At 41.3% G+C, this 21,720-nt stretch overlaps 2 protein-coding genes across 2 annotated transcripts in view; both read left to right on the top strand.

Annotated features, from left to right (window-relative positions):
• The window catches only part of spire2 (spire-type actin nucleation factor 2), a 54,902-nt gene extending 52,702 nt beyond the window's left edge, over positions 1-2,200 (top strand). Inside the window, exon 15 of the mRNA XM_059546570.1 lies at positions 1,406-2,200. Within this exon, the coding sequence (XP_059402553.1) occupies positions 1,406-1,643 (238 nt within the window). The 3' untranslated portion in view covers positions 1,644-2,200. The remainder of the gene's footprint in view (positions 1-1,405) is intronic.
• A 1,168-nt stretch (positions 2,201-3,368) lies between these two features.
• sntb2 (syntrophin, beta 2) lies at positions 3,369-21,680 on the top strand. Its single transcript, XM_059546609.1, has 7 exons — positions 3,369-4,130; positions 8,995-9,196; positions 9,933-10,140; positions 11,181-11,317; positions 11,469-11,665; positions 12,438-12,616; positions 19,581-21,680. The coding sequence occupies exons 1-7, from the start codon at positions 3,590-3,592 to the stop codon at positions 19,671-19,673; spliced, it is 1,557 nt and encodes a 518-aa protein (XP_059402592.1). The 5' UTR covers positions 3,369-3,589; the 3' UTR covers positions 19,674-21,680.
• The last annotated feature ends 40 nt before the right edge of the window (positions 21,681-21,720 follow it).

Here is a 21,720-nt window from a genome sequence, read left to right as displayed (position 1 = left end):
TTTTTAATACGACTGACTTTATATTAAATATGAATTTTACATTGAAAGTTAATGTGATATAAAAATTGCTAATAATCTTTCATTGTTCAGAAAGAGAGCATTTTCATTTTCAGTGACAGTCTAGGATTCAATCACTCTCAGAAACTCCCATTAAAATCACTGAAACTGTTAACACTGTGAAATCAATATATTAATAATTATAGATTCGTACACACATCTGCACTTTGTTGTTTCTGATGAGAGAATTCGCCAGAAAGAGGTATTCAGTCAGCGAGCTGCCTCTGATTGGCCATTTCATTCAAAAGCTCAACAGAATCTTGTGTGATTGGTTATAATACGCAGTGCTGTAAAAACGCATCTATCTCTGGCTCAGCGCCAGCAAGCGATCACAGATCTGAATTTAGCAGCTGATGATATGACTTGCTGAACGTACTCGCACCAGTGTGATTGTATTAAAATTAATGAAATCTTAATCGGCTATTTTTTGTCTTTTGGAAGCTGCATTCAACTTGACTCCCCTCTGTTATAAGCCACACACGTACAACAAACTAATGTCACAGTGGTATCGTGTGCTGTAATCAAATGTAGCCCAAGTTATTATATTACCTGTTAAACAGTAGACAGCACACGCGGTGTTCATCTAATAAGGATCTCCATCGCTAGCAAATAATAGCCTTTGCAGATTTGCTTTCAATTCAGTGCAGTTCCATAGCCACGTTTTCAACGCTCTTTCTGTTCTTAAACATTACAACTCTGAGTGAACCGCTTCAGACGCTCAGCGCGTGCGGCAGGGAGCTGAACGAATCATTCAAACTGATTCATGAACCAATTCACTCGTTTGCCAATTGGTTTTATCAAGCCTTTGAACAGAGTTGACTCAAAAGAATGAATCATTCGCGAATGGGCATCGCTCATTGCCCAGAGAAAAGTAGACGGCGCGTTTGGAATAAACTGAAGCATTTATAACATTTATCGCATTAAGATAAAGTAACGAGAGGAGCGTCGCCCACAGTAACGAAGTAAAAGTACAGATTTTTCCCCCAAAATTTACTCAAGTAAGAGTACCCATCTTTAAATATACTCCAAAAAGTATTAGTTACCCCAAAAAATTACTCAAGTAAATGTAACGAAGTAAATGTAACTCGTTACTATCCACCTCTGCTTTCCACGTTTAAAATCATCTCTGGGGTTGGAGGGGTGGGCCCTTCAGATCATTGTGGGGAGGCTTCAGAACATCATAACCCCCCCCTCACCCAGAATTGACGCAGGGCCTGTACTGAAACGGGAATTTGCTGTCATTATACAAAAGTGAACCATATTTTGAAAATAATAAAGATATCTTGTTTTATAACATCGGAGAAAAAAAAGTGGTTGGAATAGCTAAAATCTCTCTGTTTGTCTGCAGGTCTTTGTGCTCTCTCTCCAGACACTCTGTGGAGGAAGAGTTTCCCCACCTGTACGCCGCAGGCTGCAACCTGAGAGATGTGTGCTCTGACTGCACAAAGTTTGTGGCTGATGTAATTTACTCCAGTCGCAGAAGTTTGGACATCATCAACAACACACCAAAACGGAATAAAAGGACAACTTCGACACATTCACATGCCACATCACAACCACACGCTTTCAGTAGGAATAGTAAATAAATGTATCAACTCCATCTCACACATCCTCTACACAACCGTTACAAGCATCCAACTGGCAGGCAGCAGAATATTTGCCAGTGTTAGATGATAGAGATGTGAATCACACGTGAATCATACCTGCCTTATCACCCTTTCCTGCACTACGTATAACCACAATGTGTGGTTAGATTAAGGGATGCAATGCTTGAAGGCTAATGAAGAAAGACAATCCTTTTGCATCTTTTCTTGATTTTAGCTTGAACATAATGCTATACAACTAAGCCAGGACTGTCCATGCTTAGGATACTGTACATCCTTATAAAGTACATCTGTAAATGCATCTTTCACATATTAAATAGCAAATGCATTGCTCTATTTAGCACCAGAAAGTGATGTAAATACCTTGGGACTGAGTCAGGTTGGTTTGTGATAGTAAAGGTCAGAATGAAGCTGATAATAGTATCTTATTCTCAGTATGAAGTGGCCTTCTGAGCCACATGTTTAACACTTATTTTGTAAGGTCTGCAAGTCTGCAATAAAACCAATGCCACAAAACAACTGCTCTCTCCAGCATGTGATGTTTCCACAGACATATCAAGTGTGTGGGTGCCATACTGTATAGTGTGATTATTATATATTATTATGTTATTAAAAATACTATATGGATGAATAGATCAAAAACTGCCATGGCATCTTCAAACCATATTTTACCCCCAAACTAGAGGAATTTATTGGAATATTTTGCACAAAAAAAAAGAAAGACTATTAAGATATTAAGATTTGTCAGCTTCCCTGAACACACAGGTCATAAAGCTTTTGCCTTATGTCAACTGTTACGGTTATATGTTAAAAATGTGCTTTATTTAAAAGCTGAGGTGACCCATTTAGAGTATGAATAACACTTTAAAGCAAATGAGAACAGTCAACATTGTTTACTGTGAGTCAATATTATTAAGAGCTGACACAAATGTGTTAAACTGATTTACCAAACATTTGACTTTAACACAGTAAAGAGCTTGGCTTTAGTTGACTTTTAGTTTTTAAATTTTCTGCTACTTAAATATGTAATTAGATCACTAATCTATAAGAGAGAACATTATAGTATATTGATCAGTGAATGAGATACAAATGTTTATGTACATCCAGATATATATTTTTTTATTTCATTTAAGTTATTATTTTTTATTTTTTTAAGGGACCGTTCTGGCACTAGAAGTCGATTAACGAGTCATTCTTTACGAGCTGCCATTAAAGACGCTGTAAACTTGTCAATATAATTTAGTCAGTCTGTGACAGACCTACTAATGCTTAAAAAGCAATAAGTTGTTTTGCAATTGTAATACATATTTTAGGCTAATTAATTATATTTCTTGGGAGAGTCATTGTTTATTTAGGTATATCATCCATTAATTCATTCATTCAGTTGTACGCTAGTTTATTTTATCAAATAGCTGTCTCTATCGTTTTATAAAATATATATTAGATTTGCATCTAATTAATTATCAATGAGAGAGGCGAGGCGGAAAAATCCCTCTAAACAGCAAAAGTAAAAAGCATTTGTAAACAAAGCACTAAGTCCGTTACAATGATTTATCATTTTACCAGGTTTAAGAGGCATGTTGTTCGCCTTCGTTAACCTTGATGAAATCACTGCACAGCACGACCTTGTGTGGTGTCTGTGAGCTTTTTCTTTCAGGAAGAAAAAATATTTAAAGCCCCGCCCCTCTCATGAATAATTAAGTACATACAAATCTCATGGTTATCTCAGCAGTCCTATCTTCAGGATGTTTTATATTATATAGTTTCTTCGTGCAGTGATCACAAATTCAAGAGGCCGCGGAAATAAACCGATGTTTTAACTTATTTAACAGACATAAAATATTTTCCTCTTCCTTCCTCTGGGGAAATGTGCGTGTAAGTGGGTGTGTCGAGAGAGTTTAAACTTTATGATGAGTTAAAGTTTGATCATGGCCGTGTGGACCCGCGCGGAGAAACAGGGTCATCTGGACCTGCTGCTGAGCGACCGCTGGGTCCGGGTCACCGCGGAGCTCACGCGGGACACTCTCACCCTGACGGCGGAGGGCGAGCCGAGCGGGCCAGCGGGCTACTCGGAGCACAACAATCATTTAAGAAATGGAGTTTCTAATGACAACGAACTGAACCGAGATGTTTTTCAGAGCTGCGGGCAACACGACAGTCCGGGTCGGGTCAACGGGTCCGACTCGGAGTCCAGCGGTTATTGTGACCCGGCGGGGCCGGAGGGGGTTCGAAGGGTTCGGATAGTCAAGCAGGAGTCCGGCGGACTGGGGATCAGTATTAAAGGGGGACGAGAGAACCGTATGCCAATCCTCATATCAAAGATCTTCCCCGGTTTAGCTGCGGATCAGAGTCGAACCCTGCGGGTCGGCGACGCAATCCTGTCCGTCAACGGCAGCGACCTTCGCGATGCCACGCACGACGCGGCGGTGCAGGCGCTGAAGAAGGCCGGGAAGGAGGTGACGCTGGAGGGTAAGCCGATCACTCGAGCCGCGGGGATTTAACAGGCCCGCACGGAGTTCTGAACACTTAAAATAAACAAGTGTATATTTCACTGATAATGACACAAAGTTCTAAACTTGCATGTCCAACACTATAAAGTGAGACTGAATATGTTTTAAAATGTATTTAGTTATTGTTTTTGTTTAGTTAATACATAAGAGTTTTCCTGTAGTTAAATTGAAGTTAATTTGACATTTGCACTTTTTACAAGTAATGTGGGTTGATATGGGGTGTGAGTTACATTAACATATGAAAATCACTTGTACAAGTTATACAACTAACTTAAGTTTGGATAGCAGTTTGCTGCATGTATCAAGGTACTTTCTGATAATAAGAAGGTTAATTTTTTTTTTTGCTTTAATAGCAGATGTTCAGTAATGTATCTCCAGACGTCAGATGTGAATGTGTGGGATGGGATACAGGGAGATGATGGAGAGACAGATAATTAACATAGTTGCCTACTCTCGCAAGATAAAATAAGAAACTGCAGCTTCGAAAACAAGCCCAAAACAAACCCCGTATTTTTTGATAATTTGCTATCATCAATTATTTATTAACAATAACTGAGCCTACAACATATTAAACTGAAACTACATTTTTATCTGAAAAGCAAAAAAAAAAAAAAAAGTTATTTTATAAAAATCAGCAAACTGCAATAAAACCTCTCTCCAATTCTCTGTGAGCAGAATAGGATTGAAGAGATGGAAAATGAGAAAAATACAAGATATTCAAAGGGGAGCTGTAACATAGCCACATATTTATAGCCTACTTAAATATTGTCTATTCGAACCAAATATACTCTTGCTATTAGTAGGCTATGCCTACTATATACTATAAGCCTACTTGTTTTTTTTTATTACAGTGATAAATAATACATTACAAAAAAATTGTAAAAAAAATAAAAAAAATAGGCTACATTATAAAGGAAAAAAGCCATCCCACTCATCTACATCTAGTACTATCAATGCTTGGATTACAGCCTTCTTTTAGAATGTTGTTTTCTCCAATCTCTCATTGAAGAATAATCACTTAAAAAATAAGTCACCTGAGGAGGGGGCCGAATATTTGGCAAATTACGCTACAGCGCTTATATCTTTGCACTTATTTGCTATTAACTGTGAGCAGACAGAGTGTCAATCAGTTAATACAGTGAACATAAATAAAAAACAAAAACAAAGTTACTTGCCTGGTTTTCCTAACAAGCAGCCATATTTTTCTTAAATAAGCCCCCCCGCCCATCAAAAAAATACGCAACCCACGACCCAGAAGTTTTTCAACACAACTTTACAAAGAAAAAAACCAGACTTGGCAACTATGATACTTAACTACTTTCTTGGCTGTAACATTTCATTATGCTTTTCCCGAGATTGAAACACTGTTTGAGCGATGACATGATATACTTCGCTAAGTTTTATTGCACCTGTTTATTTTATAATTTTTCTGCTGTTCATTCATGTTTATTTTGTGCTGTAGTAATAAAGAAGAAGATGATCGTTTCATGTGCTGCTTGAACTGAGGCGCCTATCGGTCACGCCACATTAAAGGCGTCATATGATGTGATTTAAAGTTTTCCTTTCCTCTGGAGTGTTACAAGCTGTTACATAGATAAAAGTGCATAGATAAGATCCCTAAAGTTGCAAAGACTAAAGTCTCAAACCCAAAACCTAAAACTCTGTTTTACGAGGCGGAATATGCAACGGAAGCCGTAAAAAGACAATATAGCCTATGTCATTTAATCTGTAATTATGTACCAACCGGATGCAACAAATGCCTCGTTTGTTATGGGTTTTATTGTTTTGTCTCGTCACGCCAGGACATGGCATCACAGTTTGGTCAAACTCTTGAGCGCAAAACGCAACGCAAACTACCAGAATTTGAAAGCTGAAAGGTAACAAAGCACAAAACCTATTGCAATTATTGGAAGAGAGGTGCTGGAAATTATGCAGCACACGTATCATGTCTCGCATGTACCATCTCAGTGTAACGTGTGTGTTGTGTGCTGAATCCTTGCACCATAATCAGAGGTCCTGGAGACTGACGTTCAGATATGTGGAGCAACGTCTCATGAGATGGGCTCTGCTGACACTGACATTATCCTCTGTGGCACCGGCCTAATTAAAATGAGAACTGAAGCTGTTTGATGGTCCTGGTGGATCTAATGAGATCTTTAAATGGCTCAGAAATGATCCCATGATGTTGGCACAATAACAGTACAGCTGATAAGAACAGGATGCTAAAGAACACAATTCTTCTGAGAGTGAAATGAAGAGCTATTCATCCAGCCATAATTAGCAGCTAGCCTGGACATAACATGTTCAGTCCCAGTGGAGTAACCTGGTGTACGGTGCCATGGTTTGCTTTTCGGGGTGAAATATTGGTTGTTTGAGAATCCCCCTTTTAGAGTTTAAATAAGCTTTGGCTTATTGGCATAGATCTCAACCTTTAATGCATTAGGTAACCCTGTGCGGACACTTTAGTAATTTAATTTGGCTAGTATTTTTTTTGTTTTGTTTACTTGCCAGACTGATATTCCATCCATCCATCATTTTAATTATCTGAAAGTACACTTTTAAAATCAGTCAGTCAAGCATTATAATATGTTATTATGAATGATAATCAAGTATTATATAATGATAGGACTTAAGTAATTAGAATTAAAACTTGGTAACATGTATGATTGCACAGACATTTTAACTGAATTTAGGACTGGTGGTGGTGTTTTTTTTGGTCATTCAGTGTTTCTGTAAAAAGGGGGAATTTTTTTTGCATGGCAAATGGTAACGGAATCTATGAGAGCAAAAAGAAAACATGCACAGACAAAATCCATATTAAATGATCAAAAATTATATTAATTATATGAATACTGTTCAGTTTCTTGCACAGGCCGATCGTTTTGTGTCTTTACACGTCAATGTATCATCATGAGCCGTAGGATTTAATTTGGATTTGTCTGTGCATGTTTTTTTACCCTCATAGTTTTTGTTATCATTTGCCATGCATTGTACAGCTGAGAGACTGCAACGACTGGAGCTAAAAATCATAATTTTTGTTCTGCTGAAGAAACAAAGTCACCTACATCTTGGATGCCCTGGGGGTAAGCAAATAAACATAAAATTTTCATTTTTGGGTGAAATATCCCTTTAATCATGTGTGCGTTCGCTGGAACTGATTCGCTAAAATCAAAACAGGGCTGATAATAGGTGAGCGCCAGCCAATGAGATTGCTGTTTGCGCAGTAGTTCTGCCTAAAAAAGCTGAAAAGATCCAGATGATATTAAATTGAGCTCCATAAATTCTTTTTTGCTCTCTTACCTTCCACTCCCACAATGTGTGTGCACACGCACATGTGTTAATAATATAAATATAATTTTCGTGCATCAGGGAGCCGCCATCAATATGTGTAAGATCATTGAAATCGCTTTTGAATGAGCGTTTACTGTTCACTTTCGATTTCGTGATCACGTGGTGTACTCCTTGTAAAGTGAGCAGATGTTACGAGGATAAGATAATTGTCATTGAGCTCAGGATCTGTTGAGCAGCAAATCCTCTCTCCTTACTCTAGACCCGTGATCAGTCAAATCTGACTCCTGTAGTTCATGTTCGATGCAGGGTTGTCAAGTCCCCCCCCCCCAATGGAATTGTGCTTTGAAATATTGGATAAATTCAATTTCATTGAAATGCTTTGATTTAAATACAGTATTTTGCTTTCTACCTATGATAAAACTGATAGGAAGCGTTTGAGCTGTGTTTATGATCATTGTGCATAACAGTAACTGTAAAATTTTAGGGAAATGAGATACGAGTTTCAATATGTGTGATATGGTCATTGCGCTACTTTGGGCTGTTTTTTGATTGGCCATTGGCGTAGTTTTGTCATGCAGACCTGGCAACCCTGGTGTAGAGCAGATGCTTTCAGTTTATACCTATACGAATTGTAGGGTATGTTTTCCAACTGCACTAAATTATTTTTATTTCTATAAAATGCAAAAAAAAAACAGATTGGGCTGGTGCCGCTGTGGTCAAGTAATATAATTGGTGTATGACCAAACACTGTGTAACACTGACTACCACAGTAAGCCTAGTGTTAATGTAACTGCATCATTTTTGTTATGGGCCAAATAGGGGTTATGTAGCCCATGCTATATTTTTTGAATGCCCACTCCCACCCGCAGCCATTGAGATGAACTCTCAAGCGCTCAGGCAGAGTGTACTGTGAGTGAAAATATATCTGTGCTAAACTTATACTTAGCCTCCAACTCAAACGTAAAGTAAAATCTGAGAATTTATTAGCCATTGGCTAATATTAGACCTCATTTAGTCGCCCAGAGTGAAGACTTAGCCGCACATGCGAGTGATTTACTCATAATAAAGTGTTGCTGGGTATGACACTAATTGTGCTGACAGTGATTTTATGATGCTTGAGGTTGATCGCCACTAGACCTTACTGCTGCTTGATTTGATTTAATTGAAAGGCTTTTAATATGACCGAAGCGTTCAAAAGTTTTTTCTTATTTAGTTGTTTACTTATTTACATACTTGCTTACATATGTGGAGTAGTTTTCTCACTGCTTAAAAAATAAAACTTTTCATGGGAATATAATATTATTACACGAACACTACTATTAACAAGTATTACTGAAAACATATGTTTTCTATTGCTGCAAATCACTGTCTGTGTGAATACCTTAAAGGCAAAGACCACTCCAAAATGAAAAATCCTCTCATCATTCAATAACACACACACACACACACACACACGCACACACAGTTAATGCATTTTTATTTTATGTTTCTGCTATTGAATTCTCAGTTCAGGCTGTATGTGTTGTGTGCAGTGAAGTACATCAGGGAGGTGTCTCCGCTCTTTAAGAAGTCCTCTATGAGCACAGATCTGCCTTGGGATGGGCGTCTTCAGTCTCCAAACCTCAGCAGCAGCGACGAGTCGCCCAAGAGCAGTGTAACCCGTGACAGAAAGGTCATCCCGCTCAAAATGACCTTCATCAGCCGAAACCTCACCATGCCTGACCTGGAAAACAGGTGTGTGTGCGTGTGTGTGTGTGATTTCAGTAGAAACCAGAAGCAGCATTTTGCTACTGACATTGACTGTCATTCTGCTGTGAAGACAGCAACTACATTTAGATTTGAATCTCATGAAAACATGTCCAGGTCCCCAAAATCAGTACTTACTGTGACTAATTAAATTAACAAAATATTAACTAACGATTTTGAGCAGAGACAAATTAACCCTTTAAGCCCTGAAGGCATTTTTGCCTAACTAAAGGTAATCTTCTGTAAGTAATGATGTGATATTTTCCACAATCAGAGCATGTTTAATGAAATAACAAGCATTAAAAACCCTTTGAAAGTTAAAACATATGCGCCTTTGGGGTTTTGTGTGTAATAGCTTGATGAGGTCTAAATGACAGATTATGCTAAGTTTGAGCTCTTTTTAATCAAGAGATTGAATGTTGCGCCATTATCCATAAACTATGCATAATTAATAAAGTTATGAATGAAAACGCCACGTGAAAATTACCTTTTATTCGTACACCTCAGGTTTAAAGTGTTAAGTTGACAAACCATAAAGAATAAAGTTGATGATCATGATATTACAATAATGACATTATCTGATTTACAATCTGATTACAATCTAAAATGTTTGACTTATTTGTAAACATAAAAACACTTCACTCATTACTTTCAAGATATATTGATTATGTAGCGTGTTACTGGGATGTTGAATGTTTTCAGGGATGTCTGATGTTTGTTTCAGGCTGCTGGAGCTTCACTCTCCGGACGGACAGCACACTGTGGTGCTGCGGTGTAAAGATGGGGCCTCCGCTCACTCCTGGTTCACAGCCATTCACACAAATGTTGCTGCCCTATTGCCACAGATGATGGACCACATCAACTCTTTCTTATGCAACCCCAGCTCCAACACACACTGCACAGTCAAACACATCGGCTGGCTGGCAGAGCAGGTATCTCTCACACACACACACACACACACACACACACACACACACACACACACACACACACACACACACACACACACACACACACACACACACACACACACACACAATGACTCCTGCACTCTGAGCTCAAACATGCAGTACATGCAGTTCTCAAAACATTCGATGTAAAAGGGTCATTTTACAAAACGGGTGTCTTAACATATGCTCAATATCTGATGCAAACTCTCTTAAACTGTTAAATCAAAAGTATATTTTATGCTTATTGAATTTAAATCATACCAGCATTCCAATCTCTTTATATATTCTTATGTAGTTTTATTAAAATAATCCATAAATTGAGAAAAGAAGTATACAAACCATATACTGTATATAAATATATACATCGGTGCTGTGGAATAAAATATAAATTAGGACAATGCAGTATTCTCACTTAACTCAAAGGTTGAAAATATTGGTTTCCCACTTTTAATTAATCTTAATTTTAATGAACTCATATGAACTCTTTGAGTCTGTGCCTGTGTTCTGTAGATGGGTGACTAAAATGTCACCAAGCGTTATTTGAAACATGAACCCACCAACCATAATCCCAGTAAGCTTGGCATTTTATGTAAACAAAGTCTTAGCTTTCAGATTTTGTCATTTTTATAATAAGATGTATTTTAATTTTTTTGTCTTAATTACAATTTAATTATAAACTGAATTATAATTTTACATTTGACGCCTTATGTGCAATTAAAATGTTTTATACAGCTCCATTTTTATTTGAGTGTTGGTTATTGTATCTCGAAATAGCTACTGAATTAAATAGTTTGGGCTCTGTTGTTAATGTCAACCTTTTATACTACCAGTTCAGTTTTATTTGTATAGAACACATGATTTCAAAGCAGCTTTACAGAGAACCATGAAGTGAATGTATAAAACATTTTAATATCTTCATACCTTAAAGTCGCATTTAGCAGACTACAGATATATCCAGTTTTATGTTGAGAGCGGTTTGATAATATAGTTTCCTGTAGAATCTTGTGTTTGTGTTTGTGTAGCTGGACGGTGGGCGGCATCAGTACAGACGAGTGGTCATGGCGCTCACAGAGAAAGACCTCCTGCTGTTCCAGTCAGTGCCGTGGACACATGAGAGCTGGTCCTCACCTCTCCTGACCCATCCACTGCTCGCTACACGGTCAAACTCTTACTTCAGTAAAGCTTTAAGCAGGCAGAATTTACTGGAAAATCAGCCTATTTTAAAAATGGACATACACGTTTGTTTTCTGAATAAACTGACAGAGTTCTGTCTTTGGTGTCTGATGGAGAGTATTTGGTTCTGTCTGCAGGCTGGTTCACTCGGGCAGCGTCCGCAGTCCTCCGGCTCTGGGTGGAGATCTGATGTTCGCCACACGTACAGGCACCGGTCGAGGAATCGAGTCTCATGTGTTTCGCGTGGAGACACACTGGGATCTGTCCAAATGGACACGTGCGCTGGTTCAGGGCGGACATTTGGCTGCTGAGCTCATCAAAGAGGTTTCCATAGGTGTGTGTGTGTGTATGTGTGTGTGTGTGAATATACAAAGAAGAAAATCTTCCCTTCGCTAAGAAACACATTCCCATCTTTAAAACATTACTTATCAATCCTACCTTAGTAAACGTGATCATGCCTATAATTATTATTAGACTGCTTGCGGCTTTTAATCTCCCTTATAAACTTTAAATAAGTTTAAAGGAAAATTCTAGATTCGTATAGGTTATGCATTCTCAGTTTTAAGTTTTATTTTATTTATTTATTTTTAAAAGGAGGCATAAGTGATAGTTAATTTTTGTGGTAATCAACATTTTCAACGTTGTATAAAACCAGTAGTGCACCTACATGGGTCAATCATAGTAATGTCATGTAATGTTCAATAATATTTCTTTATGGTTTAGTGATGTTGACTAAATACTTAAAAGTATCATATCATTCTAATTGCAATGAAATGATTTTTAATCTTGCTGCTGTGTAATTAACCAGTTTCTTTGAAGATAAACACCAGCTAGAATGCTTTGCAATGTCACACCTTATTCCAGTTCTTGTAAGATTAATATCCATTTAATTTGTGCAACATTATAAGCACAATTTACCAGGAATTGTGTTATTCACTGAAATGTCCAAATTCATTCTTGTTGGATGTTCTGCAAGAATTGTCTGAGTAACCAAGGGGCTTATTTAGTAAAGGGACAACTTTGTGGAAAAATGCTGGATTGATCCCATGAATTCACTTTCTCGTGGTTCATATCCTTATGTTCATCTGTGTGTCTGCGCTCCTCAGGCTGTGTGTTGAACAGACAGGACGTGCGTCTGATCCTGCATTATGACAGAGGGTTCACTGTGAAGCGGGAATCTAGCGAATCCGTGCTCTTCCACTTCCCCTACGAGCGCCTCAAGATGTCTGCAGACGATGGAGTCAGGAATCTCTACCTGGACTTCGGTGCTCCAGAGGGAGAGATGGTATGACCAATCACACATAGAGTATGATATTTACCTGAGTAATGGAAGTCTGTTGGTCCTGACATTTCAAAACAATAGATCAACAGACTTCCACTCATTAAAGCGATAGTTCACTTTCAAATTAAATTTTGGTATGTTTTAGCTTACCTCAAGGACATCCAAGATGTAGGTTTCTTTGTTTCCGCAAGTATTTCCCATTTTGATATTTTTAGGTCAAACCGTTCTTGTCTGTGACTCATATAATGGAGGTCTATGGTCACCACCTCAAAGAGCATGCACAGAGGACATTGTAAGTACACATTGATGACCTAAGACACAAAACGAGCGGTTTGTGTAAGAAAACGAACAGTATTTATATAGTTTTTACCTCTTGTACACAACCACGTCCAACTGATCGCGCGTGCTTCCTGATGTGACGTGCGCGCGCGCTCTGGCTTAGTCTGCACAAGCGCGGAAAGTGCCGGAAGTGATCTCTTGTGCATGAACATCACTCATTGTTTACTGTTTACCACACGATATGCCACCAATCTGCACTGTCTGAAATATAATGCAGTTATTGTAATTAATTAATTTGTTTATAATTCACCCTATAATCGTTGCGATTATAATAAAAATACAACACATTACTCACTCTATTGACACCGTGCCATTGGGTCCCTCTGGCATTGGACGTCGCCTCCAGTTTATACGTGGCAAACTAAACACAACATGCAAAACGCTGCGTCTCAACGGCGGAGAAAACTCAGGATCTTCAGTCAGGCAGGTGTGTGATGCGATACTGTCAATGTCCTCGTCGTCATCTTGTAGATGTGGCATTGCTATGTTCCATTCGTGACAACATATGCTCTCCACTTCTGTTGGCATCTCACAACACTTGCTACTAAAACACCACCAATTTTGAAGAGATCTCTGTCTCTCTGAGGCTTGAAGACGTGCTGCTGCATCGGATTGCTCCTGAGTACGTGATCTGTGTATTCTGGTTCAAATAAATATGGTTGTGAAAAAAATTAAACGTTGTCTGTTGATATATTGAAATCGTCTTCCATTGCAATTTCCTGTACGTCTAAATATGTTTAGATCTTCACAGTGAAAGGTATCACTTCCAAAATCTCTGTGTAAACCACAGACAGTAAGTGTAAACAATGAGTGATGTACACGCGTGAGAGATCACTTCCGGCACTTTCTGCGCTTGTGCAGACTAAGCCAGAGCGCGCACACGTCACATCAGGAAGCACTCGCGCCCTCAGATCAGTTGAACGTGGTTGTGTACAAGAGGTAAAATCTATATAAATACTGTTCGTTTTCTTACACAAACCGCTCGTTTCGTGTCTTGGGTCATCATTGTGTACTTACATGGGGAATTGTTTAATTTGGACTCCTCTGTGCATGCTCTTTGAGGTGGTGACCATAGACCTCCATTATATGAGTCACACACAACGGTTTGACCTAAAACTATCAAAATGGGAAATACTGCGGAAACAAATAAACCTACATCTTGGATGCCCTTGAGGTAAGCTAAAACTTATCAAAATTTAATTTGAAAGTGAACCATCCCTTTAAGACCTCATTCATTCGTTTGTTTATTTTGTGTGGGTAGTCTCTAATATGTAATTAAGAGTGAGAAGAGTTCCCTCTCGAGAACGGTCTCTCGACATGACGTTAACGCCTTGGGGACTCCCTTCCTTCCTAACCTACCTGAAATACTATTGCACAACGCCAGTGAAGTTGCAACTCTCACTGGCCAATGCCAGCCAAGACGGCAAATGAGGGCGGGGCCTCGCCACTATATAATGTGCCTTGTTGGTTACCTGGGTCTCGCCCATGCAGAGGCAGCACTCACCAGGTCAGGCTGTCCATACTGCGAGGAATTCTCAGTTCGGGTGCTTAGGGCCCGGAGGAATATCGCCCTCGGTGATTTCTCTCGGCAATGTCCCACCGCCGCCAGCGAGCTGCTGGTGGGACGACAGCCGCGTGTGGGCGACAACGCGGAATGGCGCAATTCACCCCCCCCCCCATCCCCCCGCTCTCCAATGTGCTTAGATGAGAATCTTCAACCTGTCGCTGGAGCATCGGAGATTATATCGTTCTGTGCGGCTGGGGACAACAATTTTGACGAGGAGCTGTCCCTAACGACGTCCGAGAAGGACTGGGCACACTCTCCGCTCTGAAGTGGAGGACACACTGCGTTCCAGGATGAACTCGTCCGGATTCTCACTAAAGCCGTGAGCGATCTAGGCTTAGAGTGGGAAACCCCCGACGAACCAGCTAAGAGCAAGCTGGATTATTGATTCCTTTACTCGCTGGATTATTGATTCCTTAGCCGCCGAGCTGCTGCTCCGAGGAAATGAGCCCCATTCCTCCCAGACCTGCACAACGAGGTCGCTAAGGCGTGGGCTGCACCCCAAACGGCTCGCGCTGGTGGGTTGGAAATTTTCACGAAAGTCGACGGAGCGGAAGCCCGTGGATATACGCGCGTTCCGCTCGTGGAGGAATCCATCGCTGCACACCTCTGCCCACCTCTGCCCCTCCTCTGACCTCTCTGAAGACAGGTGCTATGCTGCCGTCAAGGCCCTGCCGTTTGACCGCACATGTCACGGACAAAGCATACGCGGCCTCGGGAGAAGCAATTTCCGCTCTGCACACGATGGCAGTGCTCCAAGTTTTTCAGGCAAAGCTTCTGAAATCCCTGGACGAGGGCGGGGCAGATCCAGAGAAAAGCGTTTAAAGATCTACGCGCAGCAACGGATTTCGCGCTCAAATCCACGAAGAAGACCAAGGCCAAGGCTATCGGGCAGAGCATGGGCTACATGGTCTTGCTCCACCGGCACCTGTGGCTGACTCTCACAGAGCTGAAGGATGCGGACAGGAGGGTGCTGCTCAACGCTCCTGTATCTCCATCTGGCCTATTTGGAGATGCAGTCGAGGCTATCGCAGAGCGTTTCTCAGAGGCACAGAAACGCTCTAGGGTCATGAGTCACTTCCTGCCGCGCCTTCTCTTCTGTGCGCAGTAGATCCTCATCTGCTTCCAACCGGCCGTCGAAGCGACCCCCCGCTGCTTCCACTGCATCAGCACCAGATCTGGAGTCGCCTGTTCGCGCCAAAACTGCGTGGCAGAGGACAACGAAGGAAAGGCGTCACGGCTTCAAGAAAGGCGGGAATCGTCCCGGGGGAGCTCCTCCGTCGGATCAAAAACCTCGTTCCAGGCGAGAGGGCGCAATGGAGGAGAGCGCTGAGCAGCGAAAGTCCCCTTAGCGGTTGCAGGAGACTGCGAGAATGTCTGTGTTGTGTATGTTCAAAATGCAATAAAGTCTGTGACAACCCTCACAAAAAGAGCATTTTTCTCCTCATCCTCCTCCAGTGATAACGGTCTTACAAACAGCCGTGAAACCGTCAATAGAATCGAGCTCGCAGCTTCCCCGTGTATCTGGCAAGGCTCATGCCACGGTGTCAAGTGTCGGACCTCCACAGCTGCGGCTTGCTCTCGACATCTCGCACACACGCACGTGTGTGTTATTCAATCATTCAACAGGAGGCTCGCACACCCCGCTGATCGGCAAAGCATGACCCTCCCTAACACACAGCGCTCTCACTCGTCGCGTGAGTTTTCTGAATACGACCCCGGTACACAGCAGCGTCGTGCTGTGTGTCGGGCGAGGCGCATCGCCCTCTGTGTCTTTTTGCGAGCGCATGGCGTTCCATTCCGGGCATTTCGGTTTGGTTGCGGAAAGTCATAGAGAACGGCTACACGTTTCAGTTTCGGCGCAGGAAATTCTGAGGCAGGAAATTCTCTATCTCCTCGCGAAACGTGGGATAGAAGTGGTCCCGCTGAGCGAGAGAAAAGAGCGGGTTTTACAGCCGGTACTTTGTCGTTCCCTAGAAAGGTGGTGGTCTCCATCCAATATTAGACCTGAGACCCATCAACCATCAATGTTTCGGTGGACCTGTAAGACGCATATTTTCATATCCAGATCGCCCCTCTTCACAGGCGCTTTCTGAGATTTGCGTTTGAAGGCGCCTCGTACGTTTACGAAATGTGTGGATGCAGCACTTTCCCCTCTGAGAGCGAGCGGAATGATACTGAACTATATGGACGATTGGCTGATCTTGGCACATTCAGAGGATGTGCTCAACAGCCACAAACGCGCTCTGTTACGTCACCTGGAGTGTTTGCGTCTCTGTGTGAATGTACAAAAAAGCTTGTTACGACCCCAGCCAAACAATCATGTATCTAGGGGTGCAGTTGGACTCGATAACAATGAGGGCGTGTCTGAGCCAGGAGCGCATACAAGATTTAATGTCCGCTCTGAATGCATTCAGACTGGGCCGTCCCGTAGCACTGAAGTAATATCAGAGGCTCTTGGGGCGGATGGCGGCGGTCGCGACAGTCTGTCACCTCGGTATACTCTATATGCGCCCACTCCAGTTATGGCTGAAAACTCAATTACCGAGAAGGGTGTGGAAATTGGGCTGTGCCGGCATTGTGGTCACTCACAGGTGCTTAAGTGCGCTGAAACCATGGCAGAACCCCGACTTGTACCAGCGCGGCGTCCAGATGGGTCTGGTCAAGCGGCAGAAAGTGGTCACGACGGACGCGTCGACGCCGGGCTGGGGAGCTCACTGCAATGGCTTACTGGGGCCACTGGACAGAGTCGGAGAGAATGTGGCACATAAATCGCCTCGAGCTGAGAACGTTTTTTTTGGCCCTTCAGAGTTTTATGATGCAAATCAGGGTGCACCACGTCTTGATTCGCACAGACAACATGACGGTGGTATCGTACATAAACCGCCAGGGCGGAGTACACTCGAAAGCCCTTTACAGTCAAGCAGCATGCCTTTTGCTGTGGGCCGATCACCATCTGCACCATCTCATTACAGGAAGCACGGAGTTGGGTTAAGTTACCACCGAAGAAGGGTGGGAATGAATTAGAATGAGTTTTCTAATATACATAAAATGTCTCTGCACGTATAAAATTCTGCGCAGATCATAGTTAAATCAATTACCATCGATGTGTATATATTTGCGAACGATGAGGCCTACGTTTTGTTAAGTAAGTTAACATTAACGTTACATATTTTTGAGCAACAAGTAACGTAACTAGCTAACCTATTTGTTCTGTAGCTAACGCCTTAGCCAACACTTGTGATTCTGATCGCCCGACACTCATTTTAAAACTTTTAATCTTTAAAAACTGCATCTTAGACAACTAACGTTAGGCTAACTGAATCATAACATAATTGTTTTCACATGTAACAGTATATGTGAAAACAATTATGTTATGATTCAGCTTCTTCGGTGGTAACTTAACCCAACTCCGTGCTTCCTGTAATGAGAGCTGTCAATCAAGGTACAAGGATGTCCCTGTGTGAAAGTGACCAATCATAAGAGGGTCAGTGCCCTCCTTGGTTTCCGCCCCCAAATTGTCAAAAGTCATGTAGACTCGAGCGAGCAGAAATCCACTGCGCGAGCAAAACAGCACTCCTCTGTTCTTCTCGCTGTCACGCTCTCCCCGCTAAAGATTTTGTCACAAGTGCTGCACAAAATCAGAGAGGAGAAGGCGTCAGTGTTATTAGTCGCTCAGTACTGGCCGAACAGGCCTTAGTTTCCCGATCTTCTAGAAATACTAACGGCTCTCCCGTGGCCGATCCCACTGAGACGAGATGATTTGTCTCAGGCAGACGGCTCGATATAGCACCCCAACCCAGAATGGTGGAAACTTCAGGTGTGGATGATGTGCGGGAACCGGTAAACCCGGGTTCGTTGTCTCACCGCGTGATGTATACGATTACGGAGGTGCGAGCCCCTCCTTGTAAATGGACAGTGTTTGAGAGATGGTGTGAATCGAATGGTTGGGACCCGGAAAGCTGCCCCGTGTCTGACATTCTGGATTTTCTGCAACAACGAATGGACGGCGTCAGTATGCCTGCCTAAATCGCTCTCGACACCATTTAGAGCGCAAGTGGTGGCTCTTTCTGCCTTCTCTCCAGAATCGGAGACTTCAAAGGACGTCGCCCCGAGTCGGGTGTTGTGTCCGGTGAGGGCTTTACGACTCTATATCAACCGCACAGCTGCGTTTCGGCAATCCGGGCAGCTGTTTGTATGCTTCGGAGGCAGCGCCAGAGGACAGCCTGTCTCTAAACAATGGCTGTCACATTGGGTGGTCGACGCTATTGCCTTGGCATGTTCTAGCCGTGGTATGGAATGTCCTATTGGCGTTCGACCCCTTTCTAATGCTTGTTGCATTGTTTTGCTATACGCTTGTATGTGTTCACAGGACTGTATCATATTTGTATAGAGATGGGGCTGCATCTCTCTCAGACATCTGTTGTCAGACATGGATTTTAAATAACCTGATTGGATCCCCACACGGGAATCTATATCCAATCACTTCGGAGATGTTGCAGGGTCGTATCTGATTGGCTGGGGATTAATTTTAGTGTATACAAGAATTATTCATGGTAGCTCCGCCGAGGCTGAGCCTTTTTATTTTGCTGTTCCCACGGCATTGTTCTATACAGTCCCCAAGGCGTTAACGCCATGTCGAGAGAGATCGTTCTCGGTAGGGAACGTCTCCGGTTACTGTCGTAACCTCGGTTCCCTGAGAGACGGGAACGAGACATGGCGTAGACCCGCCGTGTTAACTGCTCAGATCTAGTGTACTGTCAACTCAGTCGGAAGTCTGAGGTTATGCCACCAACACGGCACATTATATAGTGGCAAGGCCCCGTCCTCATTTGCCGTCTTGGCTGGAATTGGCCAGTGAGAGTTGCAACTTCACTGGCGTTGTGCAATAGGATTTCAGGTAGGTTAGGAAGGAAGGGAGTCCCCAAGGCGTTAACGCCATGTCTCGTTCCCGTCTCTCAGGGAACCGAGGTTACGACAGTAACCGGAGACGATTAGTCAAAAGGTGCAGGATGCCTGTATAGTTTTCATAATAATCTGAGTTTCTCTCTTTCTGTCTTGCAGGTGTTTGAGCTCCACTCGGGCCCGAAGCCTGTGGTCTTTGTGCTTCACTCGTTTCTCTCAGCCAAACTGGCTCGTTTAGGACTGCTCACATAGAATCAACAGGAAATGATAGAGGTCATTTATTTCATTGATTTATTGACATCTAGTATTTTACTCAAGCAGTGTTTTCATAGCTCTACTTCTCTTCTAGCTAACACATTAGTTCAGTGGTTGTGTGTGTGTGTGGGGGGGGGGTGCGGCGTTCTAAGGCAGAAAACAATCCCATTTTCCTCTGATCAGGAACACCAATCGTGCCTTTTCATCTAGAGCCAACAAGCTTTTACAGAAAATTTTCAGGCTTTGCAGAATAACCAAAATGAACATTATTCTTGTATTATCTGTTGTTTTTCATGTATCTGACCTGTATTTATATTTTTATGTTTTGCATGGCAAAGACTGTTACATCTGTGTGCTATAATCTTAATGAATATGTGTCACTGAATGTGGAAGACAGCCATCCATGCTAATATGGAGAAAATGAAGCTTTAAATACATTCCCTCATGACTGACCAAAAATAACCTCCTTAAAGTTAACACTACAAGGTGTTGAATAGGATTGGTTCAGTTTAAATAATATAAAAAAATCTCTATACATTAATTACATTAATGCTTCTTAATCAGTATTTGATGAGTGTTTAGTTCTTATTGCAGGCTTCCCACTGTCATAAAAAATGGGAAATATCAGGGAATTTAACATTCTGGGGTCCAGGCTTGGAAATGTGAAGGAAATTAATGAAAACGTATTATTATTAAATAAATCACGAGGAAAAAGCCCTATTTGTATAGTCAGTATACATTTTCTAGTTATATATATATAAATTTAGCTTTGCTTTTTATGAGTTCAGTCTTTATAAAATGTCTTAAAATAATACTCATCCAGTTATCAGGCAAGACTGTAAAAGTCATGGAAATGTATCGGTCAAAATGTTTGGGGACCATCATGTTATTAGCACTGAGATCTGTTTTTTCGTGGCGTGTATGTTGTATGTCTATCAGTATAATATCACTATAGCATCAGTATATATTCTTTATTAACATTTGATATTTTATGTAAGGCATGTAATGCAAACTGCACCTGATTTATATTAACCCATCACTTCAATCTCAGACGCCGTAGTTTAAGAGTTTTAAGGGACATTCCCTCATAAGTATACTGCATTAGGCAACGTGCACAATGGAGGCAGTAAGCTCTTGTAGGAAAAGAATTAAGAACAATGTGACAATATATGGAGGAAATGACATTTTGAAAGTTAGATTGTGTGAACAGCATTTATTTATAACCATAGCTCAAGCAAGCTTAACAGAAGCAATATCTATATTTTAATATTTCTTATTTTAGCATAAGGGTCATACCACAAATGAGATGGTTAGGTTCATTTAAAAAAAGTGTAAAACACAAATGTAGCTGCACAAGGACCACATATGCAACCTATTTTATGCTTTAAGTGCCCTTAAACTTTTATAGTCTGTTTTTCATACTACTATCATCAATATTTTGAAATCAGAGGCTCAGAAGAATTTTCACTGATGTGGGAAACTTGCTTATTTCTTCTGAAGTGTCTATTAAAAGAAATGTGTGATGCTTTTGGCTGATTTTTCTTTGACTCTCTGAGGTTGTTGATCAGTCTGATCAGTTTTGTGTGACATTATGTGCGGTCACATAATTCATTCATGTTATGACATCAGACCACTAACTGAAGACCCTTTGCTTTGTCTTAACTATGAAACTGTTAAACACTTGCCAGATTTACAAATGTGTAAGTGAGATGTTTGAAGCCGATTTTTGACCAATGACCAATGCTTCAGACTGTGAATGTACTTCCCACAGATACATGCCTCGGTTTCATTATTTGTTCAGCATTTTTAGGTAATAACTTGATTTGTCTTTATTTTGAGGAGAAAAGGTTGAACCAAAGTTCACTTGTGGCAGCTTGCAACACACAAATGCAAAAATGCTTATTTGTTCGTATATCTATTATAACTTCCAAATGCCTGTAACCTGAAGCTATGCATTATGTCTTTATGTACATGTCATATACAAATAAAAACATGAAAATTAAATGGGTGTTGTTAAGAACTGTTTTGATATGGAACTAATGCG

The sequence above is a fragment of the Carassius carassius genome, chromosome 50, assembly GCF_963082965.1.
Source record: "Carassius carassius chromosome 50, fCarCar2.1, whole genome shotgun sequence".
Lineage (NCBI taxonomy): Eukaryota > Metazoa > Chordata > Actinopteri > Cypriniformes > Cyprinidae > Carassius > Carassius carassius.
The sequence above is the reverse complement of the archived record's forward strand: the minus strand, read 5'-3'. Positions and strand labels throughout refer to the sequence as shown.

Coding starts and splice junctions, on each gene's coding strand:
- sntb2 (XM_059546609.1), top strand. CDS start 3,590: ATGGCCGTGTGGACCCGCGCGGAGAAACAGGGTCATCTGGACCTGCTG. Junction 10,141..11,180: donor TCGGCTGGCTGGCAGAGCAG/GTATCTCTCACA, acceptor GTGTTTGTGTAG/CTGGACGGTGGGCGGCATCA. Junction 11,318..11,468: donor CATCCACTGCTCGCTACACG/GTCAAACTCTTA, acceptor TTCTGTCTGCAG/GCTGGTTCACTCGGGCAGCG.